At 40.8% G+C, this 26,466-nt stretch overlaps 1 protein-coding gene across 2 annotated transcripts in view; it reads right to left on the bottom strand.

Moving 5' to 3' along the window:
* Window positions 1–26,466, bottom strand: part of TNFRSF21 (TNF receptor superfamily member 21) — a 157,152-nt gene that overhangs the window by 39,064 nt on the left and 91,622 nt on the right. For both annotated transcript variants that reach the window (XM_033937837.1, XM_033937838.1), the window contains exon 4: window positions 19,197–19,459. In XM_033937837.1, the coding sequence (XP_033793728.1) occupies window positions 19,197–19,459 (263 nt within the window). The remainder of the gene's footprint in view (window positions 1–19,196; window positions 19,460–26,466) is intronic.

The following is a 26,466-nucleotide window of genomic DNA, read 5'->3' as shown; positions in this document are numbered from 1 at the left end:
AGTCATTGGAAGAAGTCAAGATCCCCTCAGAATGAAGTGCAGAAGGTCAGGGAATGGCAGAATAAGACTGTAGGATCTGCAAGAAGATTCTCCTAGGAAAAATCAAGTTTCACAATGTAAAGAGGAATATACTGGAACCATGAAAACAGTACTAACCCCATGCAACATGAGTGAAATACGTATGTCCTTTAAAGTGAATACGTACTAGACTCAATCAAGATGCTGCATCTACCGCCCCGTGGAAAACAACAGCATCCTTACAGGTATCAGACAAAGCTCACATCGTTAATGAGAGCTTCAGGGATGAGGCTAACAGCCACATAGTGCGTGATCCTCCATGGGTTTGATAGAATAGGTAACTGGCTCCTGGTTAAAAGGAGCTGTACAGCCTTTTCTGTTTGGTTGGGGGGCCCGTCTAGCATGTGCCATGAGAAAATGGTGACAGGAGAAACCAGCGTGATAAGCATGGAAATCTGAAGTCCAGGCCCCCTCAGAAATAGAGAAAGAGAGTCCTGGCCGCAGGAATATGCGCAGTGTCATTATGCCCATAGAGACAGCCCGAACTTGGAAACTGCTTGTACTACCTTTAGGCATAAATATCCTGTGCCACTACTAGACACATGCAGCTCAGCACAGAGGCCCAAACAAGGACAGTTACCAATAGACAAAGGCTCAATCTGCAGGGACCCCAAGAGAGACAATGAGATACCTGTGTGAAATACAGGGCACTATCTTACTGCTGATCTCACTGTGCCGTGAGTTGCCGTATGTCGCCCCAGTCTGGAGACAAACCGAGACTGGGTGACCTAGCACAGGTCAGAATCTCTCTGGTAAACCCCTTGAGTGCTAACCCCAGAGTCCGATTAAACAAGCAGCTTCCTTCAAGGGAGTACAGCAGGAACACAGACATAGACATATAAAGCTGCCCAAGCTTGTCCCAAAGCTGGTGAAACACATACAACTTGTCTGAACCGGAAAGGAGAGACGCCCCTGCATACCCTGACCAAAGTCAGCTGGAAACAAACTACCGGAACGCTGCAGCTCTCCCGCCATCGCCGGAGACCCATGCGCACGCCTGATTCTCGCTGACACGTGGCCGCTGCATCAACGCTCCTAGAAACATAGTCGGATTCGAGCCCCGCAAAATTTACCCTGCCGCGGCTTGCATAGAAAGAAAATCAGACTCGGGGAATAACCAGAAGAACAGCCCACAGCGCCGGAAAAAACATATCCCATCTCATGCGCGCTGCTATAAACCGGCACCTGCACAATCAGCTGCACATGGCCGTGACAAACACTGATGAAAGAGAGCCTCAGAATAAACAGGACTACTGCTGCACTGAAACCCAACAAAGAGAACAAGTACGAGCATGAAATCGCATCGCTACTGCTGCGCTGTAACCAACAAGGAAACAAAGCGCGTGCATGCAAGGGCGGGAAGTCCCGGCACCCTCCATGGATTTCTAGTCATAAAACTTAGCCTCAATAAAATATCCATACCTTAAATGTATGATGACCGAACCCACAGTACTAAGACTCCCAAACAGAACCTGAAGTTCAAACAACTGTAAAAGCCAGACATACTCACAGCTTGTTGTTAGGGCCGGCTGAAGCCAGTTTGCAGCAAAAGCATGGCAGAATGTAACAACTGTGGTCTTTTTTTTTTTTTTTTTTTTTACAGAGAAGGGAAAGAAGAATTTGAGACCCAGTCAGACCCTCTAGCAATGGAGGGAGGGTGAGGCAGGGACAAGGGGGGGCCCAAGTGTAACCTCTAAAGCCGGCACCGTTCAGCCGGACACCCCTGTCTCACTGAAGAGAAAAATCTCAACAGGAGAAAATAAAGTTCCAGCCACAGCCAGAATTCAGGAGCTAGTTGAATAGCGACCTTTTCCTACTGGGAGATAGAGATTACTGATGAGACAGGAGGAGTGCCATCCAATAGGACCACCTGTTAATCAGTTTCTCTATCTCCGCCTGCTGGTAGATGTGAGCTATCCCATTGGTCTCTGGATTCATCTGCTGCTGTTGCTAGGGAAACACCAATTTTAATTTTTTTGCATGGGGTTGATTTATCAGTGTTTACTACTTAAATCCTAAAAACAGAAGCCCTAGTTAAAAATCATGAAAAAGAATACCGATTTTGGTATGAGACAGAAGAGCACTAAGAAAAACGAAAAACAGCTGCATGGAAAAATTAGTAAGCCAACTTTCTTAACTTGTATTACCACTGACCTGAATATTTACTTCTGTATTTTCCCACTGTCTCTTCCATTCTCAAACCTGCTCTTAATCTGTGGTATTCAATACCTCCACAGTACTCTGAAACTTTTGGTCAAAATTTCCTCTACCGTCTTTTAGGAAAATAGCACAAGCGTCCTTAAGAACAAAGCTGTTCATTGAAGGTGACCTCATGAAGATGTTTTTATAAAATTAGAAACATGTTTTTAAAAATTACAGAGTTCAAAAATAAACTGCTGACTCACCATGCTTTCTCCAGATCAAATGGGAAAAATTCAAAATTGTAGAACAGGCATAGCCTCTGCAACACCCTTACATTAATATCATCTTTACAAGAAAAAGGCTATGTTCCTGAATTGCTAATTGAACTAAGATGCCCCTGTAACTTTAGCAGCAGGGAAGAATGAGGTAGCGAGCACAGGCATCATGAAAGTTGCACTACAATGTTTATGAGCAGAATTCATAAATGTTAAAAAAAAAAAAAAGGCATACGAAGCTCTAGCAAAACAAAACAAAAAATAAATAAATCACATAGCAAATCATTAAAAACAAATGTGAACACAAGTGGCCCAGCTCACTAAAGGCGCAAAGAATTATTATAGCCCTAGAGATCAACTCGGCATTGAGTGATACTTGTATACTGTATGGCAGGGGTGCCCACACTTTTTGGGCTTGCGAGCTACTTTTAAAATGACCAAGTCAAAATGATCTACCAACAATAAAATAAAAAAACCCAAAACAAAAACACAAAGCACACTGTACGCAGAGAAAATGTTAATTATTTATATTCCGGGGTTTTTGCAGAGGTCAAGGCAGATGACTCTGCAATGTCACCTCAGTAAGAGGGGGCCATAATGTAAAATATAGACAGCAGATATAAATTCTCAAAATGCACACATTTTGATCACTAAATTGAAAATAAAATCATTTTTCTACCTTTGTTTGGTGATTTCATGAGTCTCTGGCTGCACTTTCTTCTTCTAACTGTACATCCAATTTCTTCCCTTCTTTCAGCCTACTGTATGCTTCCTCTCCTCCAGACCTCATTCCCTTCCCCAACTTTTTCTTCCTCTCCCCCTGCCCCTCCCCTTTCTTTCTTTCTCCCTGCCCTCCCCCAAGCCACTGCCACCGCCATCAGGGAACAGGCCCCCAAGCCACCAAGTTCTCCCTCTTTCGACGCATAAGCGTCGGGCCGACCAGCATTCCTCTCCCCGTTAATTCTGACATCAAAGAGGAAGTTCCGGGCCAGCCAGGCAGCGATTGGCCTTCCTCCCCTGACATCAGAATTGACATCGGAGAGAGGAAGGCTGATCGGCCCGGAGCTTCTGCATCCTGTTTATGATGGCGGGATGCAGGTAGAACACGAAGGCAACACAAGTCTATCATGAAGCCCGGGAAGGGCTCCGCGATCAACTCGCATTGCCTTATTAATTGTGGATCACTTCACAAAGACAATTGCCATATCAGAGGAAGCTGTATGCTACATAAGAACCCGTGTTTACATCCTTTTAATGTCTATTAATGACTTATTTGCATAATTATGGACTAATGCTATTTGAAACATCATCGCTGGAAGAAAAATTTTCAGCCGTATGGTGACGGATGACGGATGAGCCCCAACGGAAGAATCTTGCTACCAGAGAAGGAACCGGATTAGCGCCTAGACTTACCAGCAAAGACTTCCTGACTGTTGCTACCAAAGACAGGATGACCTTTATGATCTTGAACTTCTACAGCTTTAATTGTGGACTTATTAATTTGCACTTTAACTCTTTTATGGACTCATGCAGTATTAGTACATATATATATATTTTCATGTGTTGGTAATTATTTCTAACAGCCCTATTGCAAGTTCATGTGTTTTTCTTGATTGTGACTTTATGCATTTTCATCCTGTTTTGACTCCCACAATAGCTCCCTAGTTATTTTCCCCTCCAGTTAGATTCTTTCCATTCCCTTTCTTGCTGCTAAGCTGAGGAGAAATGCAGTGAAGAAGAAGTGATGAGCCCAGCTGAAGGATGATGATGTAGTTACCTGGACTTTCACCCCTAGCGTCTGGACCCAGCCGTGTCTGCACTGATCCCAGCTGTTTTGGAAGAGCATGGAAATAATCTAACTTGTTAATTTATCCCACCATCCCTTTTGGATGTAGTATGCTCATAACAGGATGAAGCCATAAAAAGAGAATATATTAAAATGTATCAGGTTAAATTATGGACACCTGCAGATGCCTAGTTGCCCGAACTATCCCAAATGTTGAAATAGAGACCCCTACACAGACCCATACACAACTTGGCTGATTTTTAATGTACCTCCCTGTGAAACGGCAGCAGCTGATTTCCCCTCCCACGAGCCACCACCTATCACCACTACATCAGTAATCTATGCTGATGTTTCCAACACAGCAATATAACCCTAAAGGTATAAGTCATTTATTAGAGCTTAAATGCCCATGTAATTTCTGCTTCGCACAATATCTGAATCATTGACTTTTCATCCTAGTATTGTAAGTAATAAGTGCACTGCGACATGTTATGCTGCTCTGTCCTTGGTAGTATAGTAAGGGTGGGCACTTGTCTCTTTCACTTATCATATTGTAGCGTTGCCGGTACCCGTGGTTCAAGTAGGCCCGGCTCACGCTTACATTAGCACTGCTCTGGCGTGCTTCCCTTGAAGGAAGGAAGTCCTGCTGTATAACATTCACCTTTAGGCAGGAAATCAAAAAGAAACACAAAGAGTCAATTTTTCCTTGATCCTGCAATATCCACTTTATTAAGTGGTAAGGGCCAGAGCTGACATACAAATAGTCCAAGAACAAAGTCACAAAAATCAATCCATGTCAGCAAAACCAAACTAGGGCTAGTCAAAAAGAGTAGATTCCAGCTTTAGCCTTTCATCAGGAAGACTAGGTAAGTAAAAAGAAACAAACCACCAAAAGCAAAAATGCGGCTGTCTTTACATTCAAACAGAATCAATCTTCATCACATTTTCAAAAGCCCTGTGCACAAGCCTTAAGATAGTCCGGCTTGACCCCAGCCAACTCAGCAGGAGTTGGTGGGGGGAGGGGAGCAAGAGAATCCACTAATTAAGTTTCTGAATTTCAGAATGCCACTAATGGCCCCACTAACCCAACCTGTTTGGACTGTGGATTCTCCCCCACAATTACTTCCGTCGCACACTCTCAAGCAGTAACAGTTTCAGCCAGCTTAACTTGGCTGGAAGTTTTAAACCTCAAAAGAAAAAACGGTTTTTTTTTTCCCTTTTTTTTTTTCTTCCTGCTTCACCCCAAGCAGGGCAGTCCCAACCAGCACAAGTCCCAATCAACTTATAAAGGAAAGCACCCTTTCTAAGCAGTTCAAAACCATACACAGTGGGCTACTAAACCCCCAAACTTCCCAGCCCTGCCACTTAGCTGTCTTCCATCAAGAGGTCTTCAGGCAGACTGGGAGTTTCCAAATACTCCATAGGTTCTTCTGTTGCTGGCTGGTTGTCAGAAAGGTCAGTGTCTGGCTCCTGCATTTCAAAGTCCTGGGACTCAGGAGCCCAGCCGGGAGAGACCCTCTCTGGGGCTGGCCCCGGATAAACTGCCTTTCTCCTTCCCAAAGCAGCTTCTAAAGTACTCAGGTGAATACGCCCTGCCCTTGGAGGGGGAGGAGTTACCTGCACAATCTGCATGGCTTTCTTTGGGACTTTAATTATTCCCTTCAGCTGTGAGTCACCAGAGGGAGAGAGATTCCTCTGGGGCTGTTGTGGGCTGTTCTGCTCACACTCCTCTCCTCCCTGGAGATCAGCAAAACCTGCATCCCAGGGAAAAACAGCTTTCTCCTTAACTCTGGTCACAATCCTATCCCCGTGGTTAGCTCTCTGGATTACTGGGCAGGGTTTTACTAAAACCTGTCCTGGCAACGGCTGAGCTACAGGGATAGGATTGTGACAATATACAATTCCTAGCACATAGCTCTGGGCCTAGGCTGTATAGTCTCTGACACAATCTAACCCTTCGCCAAATGTCCGGATGTCAAAGCCACCTGGCGGGGCTTTGAAGAGGGGATGAGAGGAGGAGGGAGATGGAAAGAAGAAAAAGCATGGGAGTTCTGAAGGATCCCTGTAAGTCCTGACATTATTAAACCAGGTGAAGTGGGATAAGGAAAAACCATAAGCTCACAGAAACTGTTCTCTCTACAAAAACCTTTCTCTCCCCCTGCAACTAGTATCTTATCTCTGCAGCTGATGGAAACAGTAGATTAGCTGTGAAAAGATATTTCACATCATTGACTAAAGAGCATGCAAAGATGGGGAAATGCGCTGTTTTTAAGTTCAATTAGCTACTGTAGCAGTAAAACTAGAGAAAAAGCAACAGGTCCCGAGGCTGTGGGTATGCTGTGGTTTTACACCAAGGCCCGCCCAGCCAGATACCATGAAGAGATAAACAGACCATGGTCAGAAGACAGAATTCTCAGAAGATAGAATTCACAAGAAATATCATCTAATAGCAAGTGTCGGAGATATTTGCAGTTGGGAGGGGGTCTTGTGCTCGGAAATGCTAATATGGTTCGGAAACAGACATTTCGGGGAATAGGTTAGGTCTTACGAGAAACAGAGTTAACATATAACATGACGCAGGTGAACCAGCCAATAAATGAATGTAGTTAGGCAGTAGTGCATAGGAAAATAGCCAATAAGGAGGTATCATGTGATCTAGGCCAACGTGGTGTTGGCCACTAAGAAATGTATAAAAACCAGGCCTTTAGAAGGGAGAGGGCAGAACAGACATCAGAGGATCTCTAGGCCTGGAGATCACCTTCTGTTACGCTATATGCTGAATGATTTATTCCTGTAAGCTGTTAATGATTGATTAAATAAATATATACTTATTGAAACCAGTATATAGCGTGCGAGGTCTCATTACCGATGTAGGCCTGGACAGCTGCCTACATCACAAGTCAAAATGATCTACCAACAATAAAATTTTAAAAAAACAGAGCACACCGTACGCAAAGAAATGTTAATTATCATTTATATTCCGCAGGTTTTCAAAGAGGTCAAAGCAGATGACTTTATGCAATGTCAACAACCATACAAAAATAGACAAATATACCCCTCCCTTTTTACTAAACCGCGATAACGGTTTTTAGCACAGGGAGCTGCGCTGAATGTCCTGCGCTGCTCTCGATGCTCATAGGCTCCCTGCGCTAAAATCTGCTATTGCAGATTAGTAAAAAGGGAGCCATAGTGCAAAATATAGACAGCAGATATAAATTCACAAAATGGACACATTTTGATCACTAAATTGAAAATAAAATCATTTTCCTATCTTTGTTTGGTAATTTCATCAGTCTCTGGTTGCACTTTATTCTTGACTGTGCATCAAATATTTCTTCCCTTTTCAGCCTCCTGCATGCATCTTCTCCTCAAGACCTCATTCCCTCCCCCAATTTTTTCTCTCTTTCACCCTGCCCCCTTCTTTCTGTCTCCCATCTCCCTGTATTCCCCCTTTCTTTCTCCCTGCCCTCCCCCAAGCCATCGCCACTGGGGAACATGCTGCCACCACCGCCATCGGGGAACAGGCCGCCACTGTGTTCTGAGCTCTCCCTACTTCCCTTCCCCATGGGGCCGACCAGCTCTTGTCATCCAACGTCAATTCTAACGTTGGAGAGGATGTTCCGGGCCAGCCAGGCAGCGATTGGCTGGCCCAGAACGTCCTCTCTGACGTCAGAATTGACACTGGATGGCGCGAGGTGGTCGACCCCCTAAGGAAGAGATGCAGGGAGAGCTCAGAACTCGGCGCTGACCTGTTCCCCGATGGCAGTGGTGGCAGCCTATTCCCCAATGGCGGTGGCTTGGGGGAGGGCAGTGAGAAGGGAAGGGAAGCAGGTTGGGTACCCCTGCTCTAGACGAGCCCTGAGCCACAAGCCGCACTCAAGTGGCTAAAGAGCCGCATGCAGCTCGTGAGCCGCAGTTTGCCGACAACTGCACTAGACAATATTAACACATTTCATTTGTCCACAAAGCTAATTTTATTCCTTTATATAAAAATGGAAAATCACACAAAATTTGACAAAATTTAGGGGTCACCCCACCTCTTTTTTTTTTTTTTTTAAACTACTGCAAAGCTTAACAGTATATTGTAATTCTTGTGCACTCGACAAAATATGCAGAAAGAAACTTCTTTGGGTGGCTGGCCACTAGCCGAAGAACAAATTACTTCTGTTCTTCATCTTTTGTCAAAGTATTATTTTTCAATAAGGCTTAACCCTCTTTCTGCATTCTTTTGCAGTTGTTTGAAGGTCAATTCCACTCAGAGCAAGAAAACACGTTCTGCCTTTGCTTCTGTAAGAATTCTCGAACTTCATTTTTAAGTTCAGTCATAACATCTTCCCAGGAGAGAAGGGTTAGGACAACCATTATAGTGGGAGATTCAATCATTAGGCAAATAATTAGCTATGTGGCAGGAGGATCGCTTGGTCACTTGCCTGCCTGGTGCAAAGGTGGCAGACTCACACGTCACCTAGATAGGATTTTAGACAGTGCTGGAAAGGAACCTGCTGTCTTGGTACACATGGGTACCAATGACATAGGGAAATGCAGTAGGGAGGTTCTGGAAGTCAAATTCAGGCTCTTAGATAGGAAGTTAAAATCCCAAACTTCCAGGGTAGCATTTTCAGAAGTGCTCCCTGTTCCACACGCAGGACCCAAAAGACAGGCACAGCTCCGGAGTCTCAACGCATGGATGAGGCAACAGTGCAGGGAGGAGGGTTTTAGATTTGTTAGGAAGTGAGCGACATACTGGGGAAGGGGGAGCTTCTTCTACAATGATGGGCTTCATCTTAACCAGGGTGAAACAAGGCTGATGGCATCAACATTTAAAAAGGAGACAGAGCAGCTTTTAAACTAGAAATTGGGGGAAGGCCAACAGTCGCTCAAAAGAGTATGGTTCGGGACAAGGTATATTTAAAAGATATAATCATAAAAGGGAAAATAGAACATCTGAATAGTGAGATTAGAATATAGGCCACAGTAGACTGGGTTTTCTTAAACACAGAGCAGGCTGATTTTAAATATTGCAAATTATCCATACCAAATGCTGAGCAAATTATAAATAGAAATGGCACACATTGTTTGAAATGTCTGTATGCAAATGCCAGAAGCCTAAGAAACAAGATGGGAGAGTTGGAATATATTGCACTAAATGAAAAGATAGATATAATATAGATATATAGGCATCTCAGAGACCTGATGGAAGGAAGATAACCAATGGGACACTGTCATACCGGAGTAAAAGCTATATTGTAGTGATAGGGTGGATTAAATCAGTGGAGGCATAGTGTTATATGTTAAGGAGGGCCTTGAATCGAACAGACTGAAAATTCTACAGGATCATAAACACCTTGGACTTTCTATGGGAAGAAATTCCATGTGTAAGGAGGAAAAGGATAGTGATAGGCAAATGGACATATGCTGAAATGTTATCAGAAATTAGGGAAGCTAACAAACTGGGTAACAATAATAATGGACAATGTCAAATACCTCAATACTGAAAGGGGGAATGTAGCATCAGGGCATGTTAGGGAGATAAAATTCCTTGATGAAAATCAAGGACTGCTTTATGGAAAAGCTAGCTCAGGAACAAACAGGTGAAGCAATTCTAGATCTAGTTCTTAGTGGAGCACATGAATTGGTGGAGGTAATGGTGCTGCTTGATAACAGTGATCACAACATGATCAGATTTGATATAATCTCTGGAATAAGTTTACATAGGAAACCCAATACAACAGCACTTAACTTTAAAGTGATACTGATAACATGAGGAGAATGGTAAAAAGAAACTTAAAGGTGCAGCTGCAAAGGTCAAAAATATAGATCCAAGATGGCTGCTGCTAAGACATGCTGAGAAGTATGCACCTTACTGCTCGGATCTTCTTCTTGTTTTTTCCTGTTACAGAGGCTTTTGCGTTCCGATTTCTTTACCATGCCGAAGAGGAGAGGCAAGAGCGCTTCAGGTGCCTCGCAGCGCTCTGTTGTGCCGACTCTCGGCAATATTGAAGACCTTTTGCGGCGGATGTAGGGAGCTACTAATCCGACGTCTGAAGTTAGCCCGCTGAGGGCACTGGGGTTGAGCGAGACCGAGCTTGCACCTCCTGGGTCGGATACCACCTTGAGTCCAGATGTACGAGCACCAACCCTGCAGCCTCGGATCACCAGTTCTTCAAGGGGTGAGGTAACCCCGGAGCTGGTGGCAGGCCTTACTCCTGAGGCAGTTTACAGCGTTGTGGAGAGCGTGGAGGCAGAACTCCCTGTACAGGGAAAGTCTGCAGAATATTCGGAGGCTTTGTTAACAAGCAGAGGTAGAATAAACCAGATGGAACAAAGCCAGGGAACTTTCCTTCCGGGTGAGCATTTCTACATCCAACAAAAAATTCCTATATGGAAGAAGCCCACTCAGGTGACTCTAGAGTCTCTATGGGACTTAGTGGCTAATTTTGCTAAAACTATTAGCCCCAATTTCCACTATATAGAGAACAAATTGATTTAACATACTAAGGAGCTTAAAGATATAAAAGAAGATCAGACTACTTCAAATATTTTAGTACAAAAGCTTGACCAAGATGTTTTAGCTTCTAAACAATTGCAAGAGGCCCTAGTCAAGGATAATGTTAATCTTAGAAAGAAACTGGAAATGCTTAAGAATGCCTCAAGAAATAATAATTTGAGACTTATTAATTTTCCAAGATTGACAACGGTAACTCCTAGGGAGATGCTTAGGAGATACCTGGTAGAAATTTTACAAATTTCTGAAGAAACACTACCTCCATTTTCTCAAGTTTACTACCTTCTAAATAAAAATGGGCCTCAATTAGAGAAAAAAACCTGATCAAGCAATTCTAAATGTATCAGAAATCTTGGAGATTTCTGATAAGGACATGGATATCTGTGAGTTCTTGAAAATCAAAAGGGTTCATATTTGAGGCTGCAGAAGTCTGCCTTGGTTCGTGGGCCTTGCTCATATATTTCATGAGAGAGAATGGGCTTCTAAATGTCCCTGTGTGTGTGTTGCCTTTGAGATTGAAATGCTCCCACTTATGAAGGAGGGAGACTTTAGTTAAGAGGTAGAAAATCGAGGTAAAGCGTGTTAGGCAAGAGTCATTGGCATAAATAATACACTTATGCCTACACTTGCCCCCACTGGTTACTACCTGAAATTTACAGGCAGAAGTTTAGCAGGAACAAATATAAGAAGTCTGTTAGAAGAGCAGAGGTGTCAGCTGCCAGTTCCAGTCCAGTGTGCACTGGGCCTTTCACCAGGGCAGAGACTGACAAGAAATAGAATTAAAAGCACAAGGTAAAAAAGTAAAAGTTGTTAGTACAGATGTGGCGTGTCTTAATTGAGTGACTGTTTTCACTTTGAACCCTGCTTTTCTTCAGAGCAGCTCAAATATTCTTACATGCAACACCCTAGCAAGCATATAATAGCAAATCATACAATGCAAACTGGCACAGGTAGACTACAAAGACTTTTGATAGTAAAATCTCACCAAATATAAAACCCAAAATATTACTGAAAGTTTTCACAATTGTGTCATCCAGTCTAAAACAATTTAAGGGTTCCAAAAGGACTTTTGATTTCTATCTCACTCTGTCTATCAATCAAAAATAGAAAGTCAATTGCTATATAAAATCTCACCAAGTATAAAACCCCACAATATTACTGGAACTTTTCAACAGTGTGTCATCCAGTCTAACGTATAATCAATCTAAGGGTTTTGCAAGGACTTTTGATTTCTATATTACTCTGTCTATACATAATCCTATTGCACAGTGCATAAAAGGAGGAAAAAAAACAACTTGAATTCTACTTACCCAAATGAAATCATCAGGAAGGACCGAGACAAAGCCCCCAAAATGTAAGTTTAATAAAATGTAAGGATGGTCGCACCCCCACAATGTTAGGTGGTAGGGGTTAAGTGAAATGCGCACTGACCAACGCCAGGTCCCAGGTTCAGTTCCCTCACCGATGACTCACCAGGAAGTAGAATCAGAGGCACAGCCAGAGGTTTTTGCATAAAGAATATATTATAGAAATAGTCTTACAGAAAAGCAATATTTATAATCATTACAATTAAGTAGAGTATTACACTTAAATAGAGAGCCCAGCAGTTCCCCTGCCTTACAGAGTCCAGAAGGAATTGAGTGTGAAGTTTCAGAGAAAGGCAGAGAGAGAGAGAGAGGGGGAATGGGGTGATGTTTCGTGTTCCATAGATAAAGGGAAGGATAGACAGAGAGAGGGAGAGCCAAGAGAGAACCAGAGTGCCAAGCCAAGAGCCAAGAGATAGCTAGATAGAAAGAGAGAGCTTGATAGCTCCATAGAAAAAGAGAGATATTGATAGAGCAGAGAGCAGGCTTTTATACCTTGGAATCTTATTCTGACTAGAGAAAATATTGTATCTCCCCGTATCTTTCTGTTTAGAACTTGCAAACTGTTTGAGACAATGGTCAATTTAATTGACAAAGGAGAGTGTGACATCTACAAGCATGGTGATGGGATTAAGTCTCTGGCTTGATCTGTGCACCATTGTCCTAAGCACCCTCTTAATCAGACATTAACACCTTTTAGCTAGTCATGATTCAATCAGGGAAACTTAAAACAGTTTCCCTGCATTAAAGGTCTAGCTGCCTTCCCATGCCAGAGCCAGATTGATATACTCTCCCATAAGCCTCTAGGCTGACAGTAACACCTTCCACATTGATATTAACTGTAGCTCTCTCGATTGATAAAGAATGGTTATTGAGGCTTTTCTTTAAAAATAAACAGAAAGAGTTTTTAGGATTAAAAATTCAAATGTACGCTGATCTTTCAAGAGAGACTCAAACACGCCGTCAAATTTCTTCTTTTGAGACCAGGGGTCACTGTTAGGGGCGACTTTTTACCTGAGATATCCTTGTAAGTGTATTATATGCCACCGTTCAGTTAAATATTTTTTTTTTTAACCTTATCAGTTAACTGCTTTCTTGGCTATGTCCTGAATAGGTGGCGGAACAACAACAAGTGCTCTAGAAGTTTAATAAGTATCTTCTACCTCAGCATTATGTTTAGCATATTTCTTAAGTGATTATTATTATTTTTTCTCACTTATGTGAATTCTTGGATCTTAAGTTGAGGACTTGAGCTGTGCTAGATGAAATTATTAATGTCTTTATTTTTTATTTCCTTTTAAGGATAATCAAGGTATAAAGATTTTTATATTTTGAGAGAATTGTTCCATCTAACCAACTTTCTGTACAAGTGTTTGCTTGATATGTAAATGCGAAAACTTATAAATAAATAAAAAAGGTCAAAAATATACATCGGGCATGGATGTTGTTCAAAAATACCATCCCAGAAGCCCAGACTAGATATATTCCATGTTTTAAAAAAGGAGGAAGGAAGACCACACAGCAGATGACATGGTTAATAGGTAAAGGAAGCTATTAGAGCTAAAAGAGAATCCTTCAGAAAGTGGAAGAATCTGACTAAAAATAAATTGTAAACAGCACAAAGAATGCCAAGTCAAATGCAAGGCACCAATAAGGAAGGCAAAGAGACCTTATAAAGAAGATTGCACCTGAAGCAAAAATACAGAAAAATTTTTTAAAGGTATATTAAAAGCAAGAAGCCGGGAAGAGAATTGGTTGGACCACTAGACGTCCGAAGGATGGATGGGCTCTTAGGAAGACAAGGCCATAGCAGAGAGATTAAATGAATTCTTTGCCTCGGTCTTCACAGAGGAAGATGTGGGGGAGTTACCAATGCCAGAAATGGTATTCAATATTGATGAATCAGAAACTCAAACATAGCTCTGGAAAATGTAATGGATCAATTTAACAAAATGAACAGTAGCAAATCATCTGGACCAGATGGTATACATCCCAGAGTGCTAAAAAAAAACAAACAAAAAAAAAAAAAAACTTGCAGAGCTATTAGTAATTTTTCTCTAAAATCCAGCATAGGACTGGAAGGCTGGAGGGTGGCCAATGTGACACCGATTTTTAAAAAGCCAGAGGTGATCCGGGAAATTATAGACCAGTGAGTGCTAGTGGGCAAAATGGTAAAGACTATTATAAAGAACAAAATGATAGAACATATACATAAGCATGGATTAATGGGAGAAAGCCTACATGAATTTAGTCAAGGGAAATTCTGCTTTGGGAGGACAGGCTAAAAAATTGAATAAAAAAATACTGTACTTCTTTGAAAGGGTGAATGAACATGTGGATAAAGGCGAGCCAGTTGATATTGTGTATCTGAATTTTCAAAAAATATTTGACAAGGTACCTCATGAAAGACTTCTGAGGAAATCAGAAAGTCAAGGAATAGGAGGAGATAAACTACTATGGATTTAAAAACTGGTTGAAAGACAGAAAATAAAGGGCCTGTTTTACAAAGCCACGCAGCAACAGCCTCAAAGCCCTTTAAATCTCTATGGGCTTCGGGGCCGTTACAACGCAGCAACCGCTAGCGCGGCTTTGTAAAACAGGCCCAAAGTAGGTTTAAATGGTTAATATTCTCAGTGGAGAAGGGTGAATAGTGGGGTTCACTGTCCAAAAACCCTTTTAATTTTAGAGTACAAAGTCCTGTATTAAAGGGATTACAAAATTTTGTTGAGTAAGAGGAAAAAGCCTCAGACTCCAACCTGCCGCACTCACTTTCAAAGTGCGGAACAGGAGAGTCACCTCCACGAGTCAAGATGCAACCAAACAAACAGTGGAGATGTCCAATCACACAGGTGAGTTTTGTAAGTTTCATGGCTCTTTTATTCACTTCAATAACTCAATGATTCGATATGCACATGTTTCAGCCACATCGGCCTGCATCAGGAATCTAAAATCATGAAAAAAAAATATAGCAAAAATACACATGGATTTGAAAGGAACTAAAAAACAAGGGCAAAAATAACCACTAAAACACTAAGGGCTCCTTTTACAAAGTCGCGCTAGGGCCTTAATGCGCGGAATAGCTGTGCGCTCTAGCCGCTACTGCCTCCACAGGCGGTAGATTTGTAAAAGGAGCCCTAAAATCTTTGAAAATTTTAACAAATAAAACATATGCAACATCTAAAACAATAACTGAATATAACAAATGAATAAAACAAATGTGTCATACTGATGGCGAAATCGAATACAATAAATATAGCAAATGGATAAAACTTCGAGAAGATAAGATGTAAAAAAGGCTAAGAACATATAAAAGCAATGTTACCACACTATGGTAATAGTAATCAAAACATAATAAATATTTGCAGCAAATGCATTACACGACAGCTATAATGCTACAAAGTTCCCTGCATAGATAGTCTATCCTAACCCTGAGGAAGAACGCGACCCTGAGGAGGAACTGATAAGGTGGTATCACCTTGAAATAAATAAGGCAGTATATAAAATCAATAATAAACTTCAACTCGACACGGTTTGGTGAGGGGGGACGCGTCAGCATCATATCTTGTCGCGCAAGCTAAGTTTGAATATTTAATGAATTCTATAAAATGAACTATTAAAGAGAAGAAATAGTAAAGAGGAAAAGTTAATTGCCAGTTATTAATGTGGGACTAATGAGGATTGCAGCCACAAGGTGTTATGCTACTCCAGTGGCGATCTGAGGATCCTGCAAAAACAAGGCATTATATTGTTGAAAACTTGAATTTCATATCAGCACTCGAGAGAGGTATTATGTTGTAGCTTAATATATCTGTGCATAACTGTAGAAGTTCTAACAATACGGAGTTCCAGTTGTCTAATTTAGATATTACAGTACGTTGAACAACTTTTCAAAAATCTTCTGCAGGCATCATGGGTTTAAATTCACTTAAAACTTTTAAATTAAAAAAAGACAGATTTTACCACTGCACAAATTTAAGGTTTAAAGGTCAATTCGAAATCAATAACACTCAAATTCATAATTTGTTCGGCAATTTGTATAGCCCAATTAAACAACTTAAACTGGTCTGGTACAAATCGGTAGTGGTGAGCCACAAATTACCAACAATTCTGTCTTCCCAATTAATTGCCAGTTTATTCCTTGTGGTCTTAGGCAAGTGGCTTAACGCTCCTTTGCCTCAGATACAAAACTTGGCACATGTTTAGTTTTAAAGGGCCTAATATATTTTAGCATGCGATAAATGCCGTCTGGCCCATAAAATAGTACATGCAGCATTTAGCACATACCAATTTGTAAGCCCTCTGGGGACACCTACACCTCAATATAGCTCACTTTGAGCTATGCTGAAAAGGCATAAGCTAAACACTTTCTTTATTAACACATGTGAAAATGCATCTTGTCAACAGTTTCTTAAACCTGGAATGCTGCACTGCATAACTAGCAAATATTTCTATTCAATTCAGCCCAGAATATATTCTTATTCATATGAATTGTGATTTAAATTCCAAATACATATAATCTGGGGCTCTGTTGTGCTAAGTTGCACTGAAATAAATACAATCTCTGGATTGCACTTTGCTTCTTTTATTATTTATTATGTTAAAGCTCAATGCCATTATTTTTTTTTTATATTTGTATTCAGCCAAATAGTAAAATATGCTAATTTGGTACAGCTCTAATAACTAGTCTTCAAAACGATAGTGGCACAATTGGCAGTGAAGCCCTGGAGGAGGGGGGAGGCCGTGGAGAAGGAAGATTTTTGTTTAGATTAGAGTAGGAACATTAGACTGGATGCAGAATAGAACACAAGATGGGGAGAAAAAAAAAGTTATTCATAACACAAAAGAATCAGAAAAAGCTGCTCTATATGAGGAAAGTAAGCTTCTCCCCAAAGGCCCAAAAGGAAAACAAAATGAGCCATTTGCATCCTTTTTAAGTAGAAGCGAAGTACCATATGAAATCATTAAGTGTTCGCTTCTATGAAAAAAATATTTTGTTATAAAAATTTACTGCACCTTTGGGAATGGATTAGAGAAATAAATACTGTTGCAATTATTGATTGCACCTGGCAATCTTTCATAACCACTATAAATTACTTCAGAACTTCATTTGTGTACAGTCCTACTACCTTACATACACTTGTAGGCAGATTTCATTCATTATGACAACAGCCTCCTGCTGTCCTTTGTTTTAACGAGTATGCACCGGTTTTGGTAAATTCAGCTATTCGCCATGAGGTGAAACCAGGAGACCATTCATGTCCTGAGAAACTATCTGAAAAGATTTATCTAATTAGATTTTACACATATACAGGGAAATTCTGTCAAGTATGTGCTCACACTTACACATGCTTGTTTATTAAAATCTTTCTATATCACCCATATAGCCAAAAAAAGGATCAGAGCGGTTTACAATACAACTTAATCAAATGAAAAGAACTCCATTTAAGATGGAAAAGAAAGAAAAGAAAATATAAAAACAAAATTTCTAGTACATCATATCCTATAGCATTCAATATTAACAGATAGAATTAAAAATTGTTACTTAATACCAACTATATATAAATTTAAATACTGACTGCAGTCCCAAAATTCATATTAATCATTTTAAAAGGCCATTTGAAAGAAATGTGCCTTTAGATGTCTTTTAATTATGCATGTAAGTCATTTTTTAAAAAACAAAAAGTATATACACTAGAAGAAAAGAGCCAAGAAAAAAAACCTTTCTATACTGAAGAACTTAATAACTCAGGAATTGATTCAGATGTTGAGAAAATTTATTATTTTTTTTTTTACATTTAATATAAAAATATTAACCCATAAAAGAAGCGTCTTTCAGAATATAACATGAATTCATGGGAAAATATAATGGACAGAAGGTGTAGAATTCCTACTTGAAAGAGTAGCAATTTCACCCTCTGAGGGTCCAATACTAACACTAGATCAGAGCCTAACCATGAAAGACCAGGTAGACTCCTTAATCAGAAAGTTTTTTCGCTCTCTGGAAGCTTTGGTCCATTAGAGCATATTTTGATAGGTCGGCATGTAGAATTCTGGTACAATCTATCGTACTGAGTCAACTTATTACTGTAATATCACCTATTTGGCAATTTCTCAAAATGCGACGATTACAACTAGTGCAAAATGCAGCGGTCAACTGATTTTCGGGCTGAAGAAGTTCGATCATGTGACACCTTACTACCGACAGCTGCATTGGCTGCCGAAGGAGGCATGTGTGAAGTTTAAGTTTGGTTGTTTCTGCTTTAAGGTACTATTCGGTCTAGCCCTTAAATATATAACTAACCTTTTCTCTTTCTCAGCCAACAGACATAAGAGAAGCTCACATTTGAACTTTGTTTCCCCTCCAGTTAGAGGATGTAAACTCAAAAGACCTTTTCTCACATCAGACAGCATTATGGGGTAAAGATCTAGAACGCCTACTACTTATGGGGAATTTAGGAAACGCCTAAAAACATATCTGTTCCTGAAATATCTAGGCAGCTGACCAGTACAACTCTCTCTGCACAACAACTGATCCCTAGTGCTGTTAATCACTAGCTTTTAACTCTGTTAAGTTCACTCAATTTGTACCATCTTTTAATCATTGTAAACCACATAGAACTACACGGTCCTGCGGTATATAAACTGTTATTATTATTATACCTTAGTAAATAAGATTTTTAAATGTTGATGGAAATATAGTAGTTGGTACATATGTTAAATATAGTAGCATTACTCTTTTCTTACTTCTTGGATCACTTATGAGGACTTGAGTGAATTAAGAAATGTTTTTATTTTCTTATTTTTGATTTTTTTTTGTCTAAATTGTCTAAATGTCTTAGATTACACTTTCTGTATAAGATGTTAAAGCTTTGAAAATATTTTTGAAATTCAATTAAAAAAAATATATATATAGTAGCAAAGTACCTCTGCATTATTAAATAATAGTAGAGAACAGCCAATTGAAATCTTTACCCTTACAGCCACACATACACAGATATATACACTTTCCACTCAAAAAGGTAAAGCAAGTGATAAAGTTATAATACCTGGGATGTATCCTCCATCAGACCTCGGATCTTTTCTACCACATCAATACGTCGATGTTGGCGCAAAGCACCAATGAGTTTAGCAAGACTGGCTTCAGGACCGACTGTCCAGTGCTGGAGAGCTGCATAGGCCCGTTCATGGTCTGCTGAATACCCATTGGAGAATGCAGCCACCTCATGCTCATTTGAATTGCACAGCTGCAGATAGATATCCTGCCACTGGCTTCCAACTTGGGCAGCAACGAGTTTCAAAATGTCAATGCCTATGAAAAACAAGAGCCACAGACTGAGTACCAGAGAGCTGATATGCTACGAAAAGTCATAATTTATATTGATTAAACCAGTCCACAAATATATTCTTATAATTTGTATATAATTTTTTGTTGGATCCTCAGATGGTTATCAGGGTATCTAACTCCTGTTTCAATTAGCCCAGTTCTTCATATAGTGAATACCTGCCTTCAGAGGAGGTAAATAAGGTTGGGAAAATGATTGGAAAAGTTTGGTAGGTGGGGGAAGGGTATTAATGAATTCTTGAGAATTTTAGGTGATGTCTATATTGTATAATGAATAATTTACTTTGTATTTCACTTATTATATATGTTTTAAGAATGAATAAAGAATTTTACATATCTTATGATAGGGTTAGGAGGGAAGGGGTTAAATTATTGTTATGTATTATTGTTAAATATGATAGAAATTCAAGTGAGGTATCTAATTTCAATTGTTAATTTATTGATACACTTGATGTAAGATGTAAAAATGAATAAAGATTTAAAAAAAAAAAGAACATAAGCACCTGGCATAGGAAAGCCTAGTAGAGCCACCCAGAGGTGGCTTAAGTAGGCTGGAGGTGGGCTAGTGAACCATAGAGAGGAGGACCCAGGCCCATAAGCCACTCTAACCACTGCATCCATGATGGAAAATGTGAAACCATAAAAAACCCCCAAAAACACTACTGTACTACCATATAGGTGGCACCTGCAGCCATAAAGGCTATTGGGGTTGTAGACAGGTGGGTATAGTAGGTTTTGGGGTGCTCACCATAACCTGCAAGGGAGTTGTGGTGAGATGTTTATGTGGCATCCTTTGTGAAGTTCACAGCAGTGACCTTTAAAGTGACCTACTACTCTGTTGCCATGTCTGGGTGGTCAGTCCATCACTTTGCTGGCCCCTCTCACATACAAAAGGTCTTGTTCTAGGTGTTTGGGACTTGGATGATTTTTTGGACGAGAATGTAGTATAAAGATAGACGTACTAGTGGTCTGGACAATCAAACAGCTGGACGTAGAAGTAAATGATTTAAAAAAAAAAAAAAAAAAAATTATTGGAGACGTATTTTCGTTTTTATGGAACACGCACAAAAATCCAGTGGCAAGCATGACCATTTTCAAAACAGGAAAACATCAAATCTTTTTTGTTTCAAAAATGACATTTTCTTAGATGTATTTTGTGCTCAAAGCATTTATCTTTTTTAACCATTTTGGGGGAAAAATGTCCTAAAGAAAAATGCACAAAACAGGCCATTGGGATATAGGAGGGGCCAGCAAAGCAGTGTTCCCTAGGTTCCCCCACTGCATGTCACGTCACACAAAAAGTCCCCAAGTGCACATCTCACCAAGACATTACATTGACGGCCTATTTTACAAAGCCGTACTAGCAACTGAGCTGCGGTAACGGCCCCGAAGCCCATAGAGATTTAAAGGGCTTCGGGGCTGTTACCGCACGGCTTTGTAAAAGAGGCCGTGAATGTTGAGCCCTACAAAACCCACCGAAAACCTATTGCACCCAATAGTAAGCCACACCAATATCCCTTATTCCTCTAGGTTTCACCTATATGTAGGTACAGTAGAATTTGGGTAGGTTTTAGAAGGCTCGCATATTCCATCATATGTCTAGTAGTTAGGAGTGGGATATGGGGCCAAGTCCCTTATTTATTTTAATTGATTTTCTAGGTTGACCTCCCAGACGAGCCCAGAACGGGTTATAATTTTACATACATAGTGAAAGGATAGCAACAAAGTTACAAAGTCACACTTAGGAAATATACAGAACAATCCATAAGGCAATGAACGATAAGGCAATACGAGTATAGTAGCTAGAGATTCAATACATTCGCTGCATAGAGCAAATGCATTCAAGTAAATACATGGTGGAAGGATAGTAACAAAGTTACAAATTCACACATAGCAGATATGCAAAACAACCCATTGAAAGGATGAACGGTAAGGGTGAGAATTATGTACTGCGTGTAGGACTGAATACATGTTAAAGGGGATGAGCACAGTAGCAAGGCGAATATAAGTATAGCAGCTAGAGATACAATACATTTGTTGCATAGGGCAAATACATTTAGTGCAAAGGAGAATTTTAAGGCACTCTTGGAGAAGGTACACGTAGCGGGGAGACAAGATCTTGTGTAGTTCGGAATCAGGCGCATGCAAGTCAAGAGGGAGAGCACATACAGTGAGGTAGTATAATTTTTCTGGGGTAGAATTGGAGGTTAGGGGGGGTTTGAGAGAAGCAGGTAAAGAGGCGAGTCTTCTACTTCAGGAACCTGTATGATTACACGTAATAGGTCTGACCACAACATCTGAAGCTGACATATAGACAGATATATACTCTTTCATTTACATCTCAGGGGGTGGGGGTGGGAGGGGGTGAGAAAGGGGTCATGCCTTCATCCGTCCAGTGATTATCTGGTCAGTTTGGGCACCTTTTTGGCACTTATTTGTTATTGAAACAGGTCTAGTGTGAAACATCCAAGTTATGCCCTGGACATTCTACAATGTTCCATTATTGGGGGGGGGGGGGGGGAGTCCAAATCATAAGCCTACCCTAGTCCTGCCCAAACCACATCTCCAACACATCCCCTTGAGATTTAGATGAACTGTAGATAAACAGCAATAAGAATTAGTCTAAAAAAAAGTGTGTTTCAAAAATAGCAATTTGGAAGGTTTGGTGATTAAAAAAAGAAACCAACACAAATCCAACCATCTGCCCTCTTTAAGCCACGTTTTGGACGTGTTTCTGTTTTGAAAAGTGAACCCCATGGGTACTTTTGTACCTTTATAAAATACTAGGTACAAATTAGCAGAAAAATCACAGCTAGACTGAAGCCACAGACATCTATGCCTGACTCAAAATTTTAATGCAATTAAAAATATCCTACTGCACATGAAAAAAAAACCAACCCCAAGTACATGCACTGTGCACTTATCTCCAAGACACAAACATTCCACATATCCCTTTTCCTGACTCAATATTCAAAATGCAAGACTACCTCAGTGATTTTTTTTTTTTATTTTTTTTTAAAGGAACAGTATAAGTTATATCAGGTGTTCTATTTCACCTTTACCTATTCAGTTCAAGGTCAGATTATAATATTCAGCAGCAATATAACATTGTTACTGATTGTATAAGTTAGTGTTATCTGCTTCTCTTGGGAAATTCTTAGATCAGCTTTTTATATGTGGCTTTTCCCACTGTTTTTTCGTGTTTTGTAGAAATTATGTTTTCTAGACCTGCTTCTCTATAGTCTCAAAGAAATTATATAAGAACATAATAGCCTTACTGGGTCAGACCAAAGGTCCATTAATCCCAGTAGCATGGTCTCACAGTGGCCAAGCTAGGTCCCTAGTACCTGGCCAAAACCCAAGGTAGCAACATTCCATGCTACCGATCCAGGGCAAGCTGTGGCTTCCCCCATGTCTTTCTCAATTACAGACTAAAAACTTTTCCTCCAGGAAATTGTCCAAATCTTTCTTAAAACCAGCTATGCTATCCGCTCTTACTACAACCTCTGGCAAAGCATTCCAGAGCTTAACTATTCTCTGAGTGAAAATATATTTCCTCCTATTGATTTTAAAAGTATCTCCCTGTAACTTCATAGAATATCCCCCTAGGTCATTGTATTTTTGACAGTGAAAAATCGATCCACTTGTACCCGTTCTACTCCACTCTGAATTTTGTAGACTTCAATCATATCTCCCCTCAGCCATCTCTTTTCTAAGCTGAAGAGCCCCAACCTTTTTAGTCTTTCCATCCCCTTTATCTTGGTCGCTCTTTTTTGAACCTTTTCTAGTGCTACTTTATCTTTCTTGAGATAAAAAGACCAGAATTGAATGCAATACTCCAGGTGAGGTTGCATGGGGCGATAGAGGCATTATAACATTCTTAGTCTTGTTAACCATGCCTAGCATCCCGATTGCTTTTATGGCCACCGCAGCACATTGGGCAGAAGGTTTCATCGTATTGTCTACGATGACACTTAGATCCTTTTCTTGGACCCCTTTTTTTTTTTTTTTAGCTTCTGCTTCGCTGCTATAAACTAGGCACTTCTTTGGGCAATGTACACAGGTGTCCTGTTATTAATAAATTAACCTAGTAAACCCTGCTGTGCATAAAAAGGCAACAATAAGACATGCACCATTAAACGTTAGATTTCAGCGAAATGGTTTCCTGAGCTGCCAGCTCTGCTTGCGTAACCTCTTAATAACTTTTTCATTTATGATGGAATGGATCTACTACAGCTATGGCTTAATAGGCTGCAATTCTAAATCACTTTAGAACCCTAGCAGTATTAAGAAGTACAGTATATCAAGTCAAAAAATCAAAATCAATCTTCTCCTTCATATTTTTACAGTCTGACTGGCACATGCAGCCCCATACAGATAAACAAGACAGTGCTAAAAAATGCAAAGTGATGCACCTGGGTAAAAGAAATTTGTGCAGGACTTACACGTTAAATGGTGAGACCTTAGTTAGGACCACGGAAGAACGGGATTTAGGAGTAATCATTAGTGATGACATGAAAACTGCCAATCAAGTGGAAAAGGCTTCCTCTAAGGCAAAGCAAATGATGGGTTGTATCCGTAGAGGTTTTATCAGCAGGATGCCAGAGGTCATAATGCCACTGTACAGATCCATGGTGAGACCTCATTTGGAATATTGTGTTCAATTCTGGAGACCACATTACCGGAAAGATGTGCTGAGAATGGAGTCAGTTCAGCGGATGGCCACCAGGATGGTCTCGGGGCTCAAAGATCTTCCGTATGAAGTAAGGCTGAATAAATTGCAGCTGTACTCACTTGAAGAACGAAGAGAGAGAGGGGACATGATCGAGACATTTAAATATATCACGGGTCGTATCGAGGTGGAAGAGGATATCTTCCGTCTTATAGGACCTTCTTCCACCAGAGGGCATCCGCTGAAAATCAGGGGAGGGAAATTTCATGGTGACTCCAGAAAGTATTTCTTCACTGAGAGGGTGGTCGATCATTGGAATGAACTCCCACGGCAGGTGTTGAGGCCAACAGCGTGTCAGATTTCAAAAATAAATGGGATATTCATGTGGGATCTCTAATGAGGTAAGGGCAGGGGGTGGTGAGCAAAATCAAGGAGAAGGGTCAATAGAGTGGGCAGACTTGATGGGCTTTGGCCCTTTTCTGCCGTCATTTTTCTATGTTTCTATGCTTTCTCTGGAAAGTTTGATGGTTCACTTTTTGTTATTACCCTACTCACTTTACTGTCAAATTTTGTAGTTCAATCCCCTAACTTTGACTGTCATGTCAACATGCAATTTTTACAAATTCCCCTCCCCCATCTTAGAACTGTAAGCCACCTAGGTTTTACCAACTGAGCAGGATAATAAATTTAATTAAAACTTGAAATCTTACAGCCTAGCCAAGAGAGTTACAAGGTAAAAAAAAAAAAAAAAAGGATTTTAGGTATTTCATTGATCACAAGAACCAGGGGTTAAGATTTAGAACCGGCCTCCAAAAAAGGTAGGATTTTAGATCCAAGTTACCAAAGGTCAGAAAAAGGAACATGAAACACTAACTCACTAATGGTTTCACAACAATCAGGAGCAAAGTGTTTCTGAAAACTGGAACATGCATTGCTCTCTCTCCTACCTCTATTAGCAGAAAACAAAATGCTCAGTTTTATAAGTTCATATTCTTTGAATTCATATATGGAAGACTGGAGAAGACATGACAGCGTTGGAGTTCAAGTTGTCTTTGTCAGCTAAGTCCTTGAATGTGCCTCCAGGTGACTTTGCCTTTTTCTAAACCTGAGCTGTTCTGTGAGGGAGTTTTTGTTGCCAGTGAAAGTATCAAAAGCAGTTTTGATTTGTACCTTTTGGTTCTATACTGCTACATTAATCTGAGGCTTTTTCTCCCTTTTTTTGGGTGCATGCTGGGTTTGAACAGGGTCACAACCACACATTTTGAATCATATGAACATATTATATGTTGTGCGTCCTCATATAATTGATAAGAAATACCATTTGAAAACTAAGAGTCCCTTTTTCTAGACTGTGGTAAAGTTTGTAGTTCGAGCAGTTAAATGCACGTAATTACAAAGTGGTAACTGCAACAGAATGACTGGGGGCATTTTCCTATACAGTTATCACCACATAGAAAAACAACTTTTACCACACCTTCAAGCTTTCTGCAGCAGCAACAATGTATGATGTTTGTGCGCAAACTGCAAGACGCAGTCCACACACATTTCACGATATGCAGCTAAAGCTCGAATTAACCCCCTTTACGGAAACAGTAGGAAATGAGTCATTTAGGATCAACTGTCTACAACTTGGCCGGCCAGCAGCAGTGCACAGTTTTTGCCATTCTTTGCAGAATAGCTCAAACCAGCATGGTAACTTATGCAGTGGCGTACTAAGGGGTGGGGAAGGGAGGCGGGGGGGGGGGGGGAAGTCCGCTCCAGGTGTAGCCTTAGGGGGGGGGCACAGCCAGCCCAGTCCTTATCACGCTCCCACCCTCCCAGCGAGAGCAGCAAACCTCCCTCCAGTAGCGTTAGCTGCTTTGCGGCTTTCTCCTCCCTCTGCCGCATCACTGATGATGTCATCAGTGACACTTCACCGGCAGGAGAAAGCCGCGAAGCAGCCGACGCTACTGGAGGGAGGTTTGCTGCTCTCGCTGGGAGGGTTGAAAAGATTCAATTGGGGGGGAGAGATAGGAGGATCAGCAAGGGTTCGGCTGGGAAGGGGGAGAAGCGGTCTATCTCGGTGCTCCAAGGCCTGGCACCATTACCTTTTTCGGGCAGCAGCAGCTTTTACAATTCGCAGCTGTTGCCGGCTTCAGGCCTTCCTCTCTGCCGGGTCCTGCCTACTTCCTGTTTTCATGAAGACAGGACCCGACAGAGAGGAAGGCCTGAAGCTGGCAACAGCTGCGAATTGTGAATGCTGTTGCTGCCCGATGAAGTTCAGGACACCAGGCCTTGGGTGACAGAAGGAGGAAAGGGAGCA

Source organism: Geotrypetes seraphini, chromosome 3, assembly GCF_902459505.1.
Source record: "Geotrypetes seraphini chromosome 3, aGeoSer1.1, whole genome shotgun sequence".
Lineage (NCBI taxonomy): Eukaryota > Metazoa > Chordata > Amphibia > Gymnophiona > Dermophiidae > Geotrypetes > Geotrypetes seraphini.
This window is presented reverse-complemented; position numbering and strand designations above follow the sequence as displayed.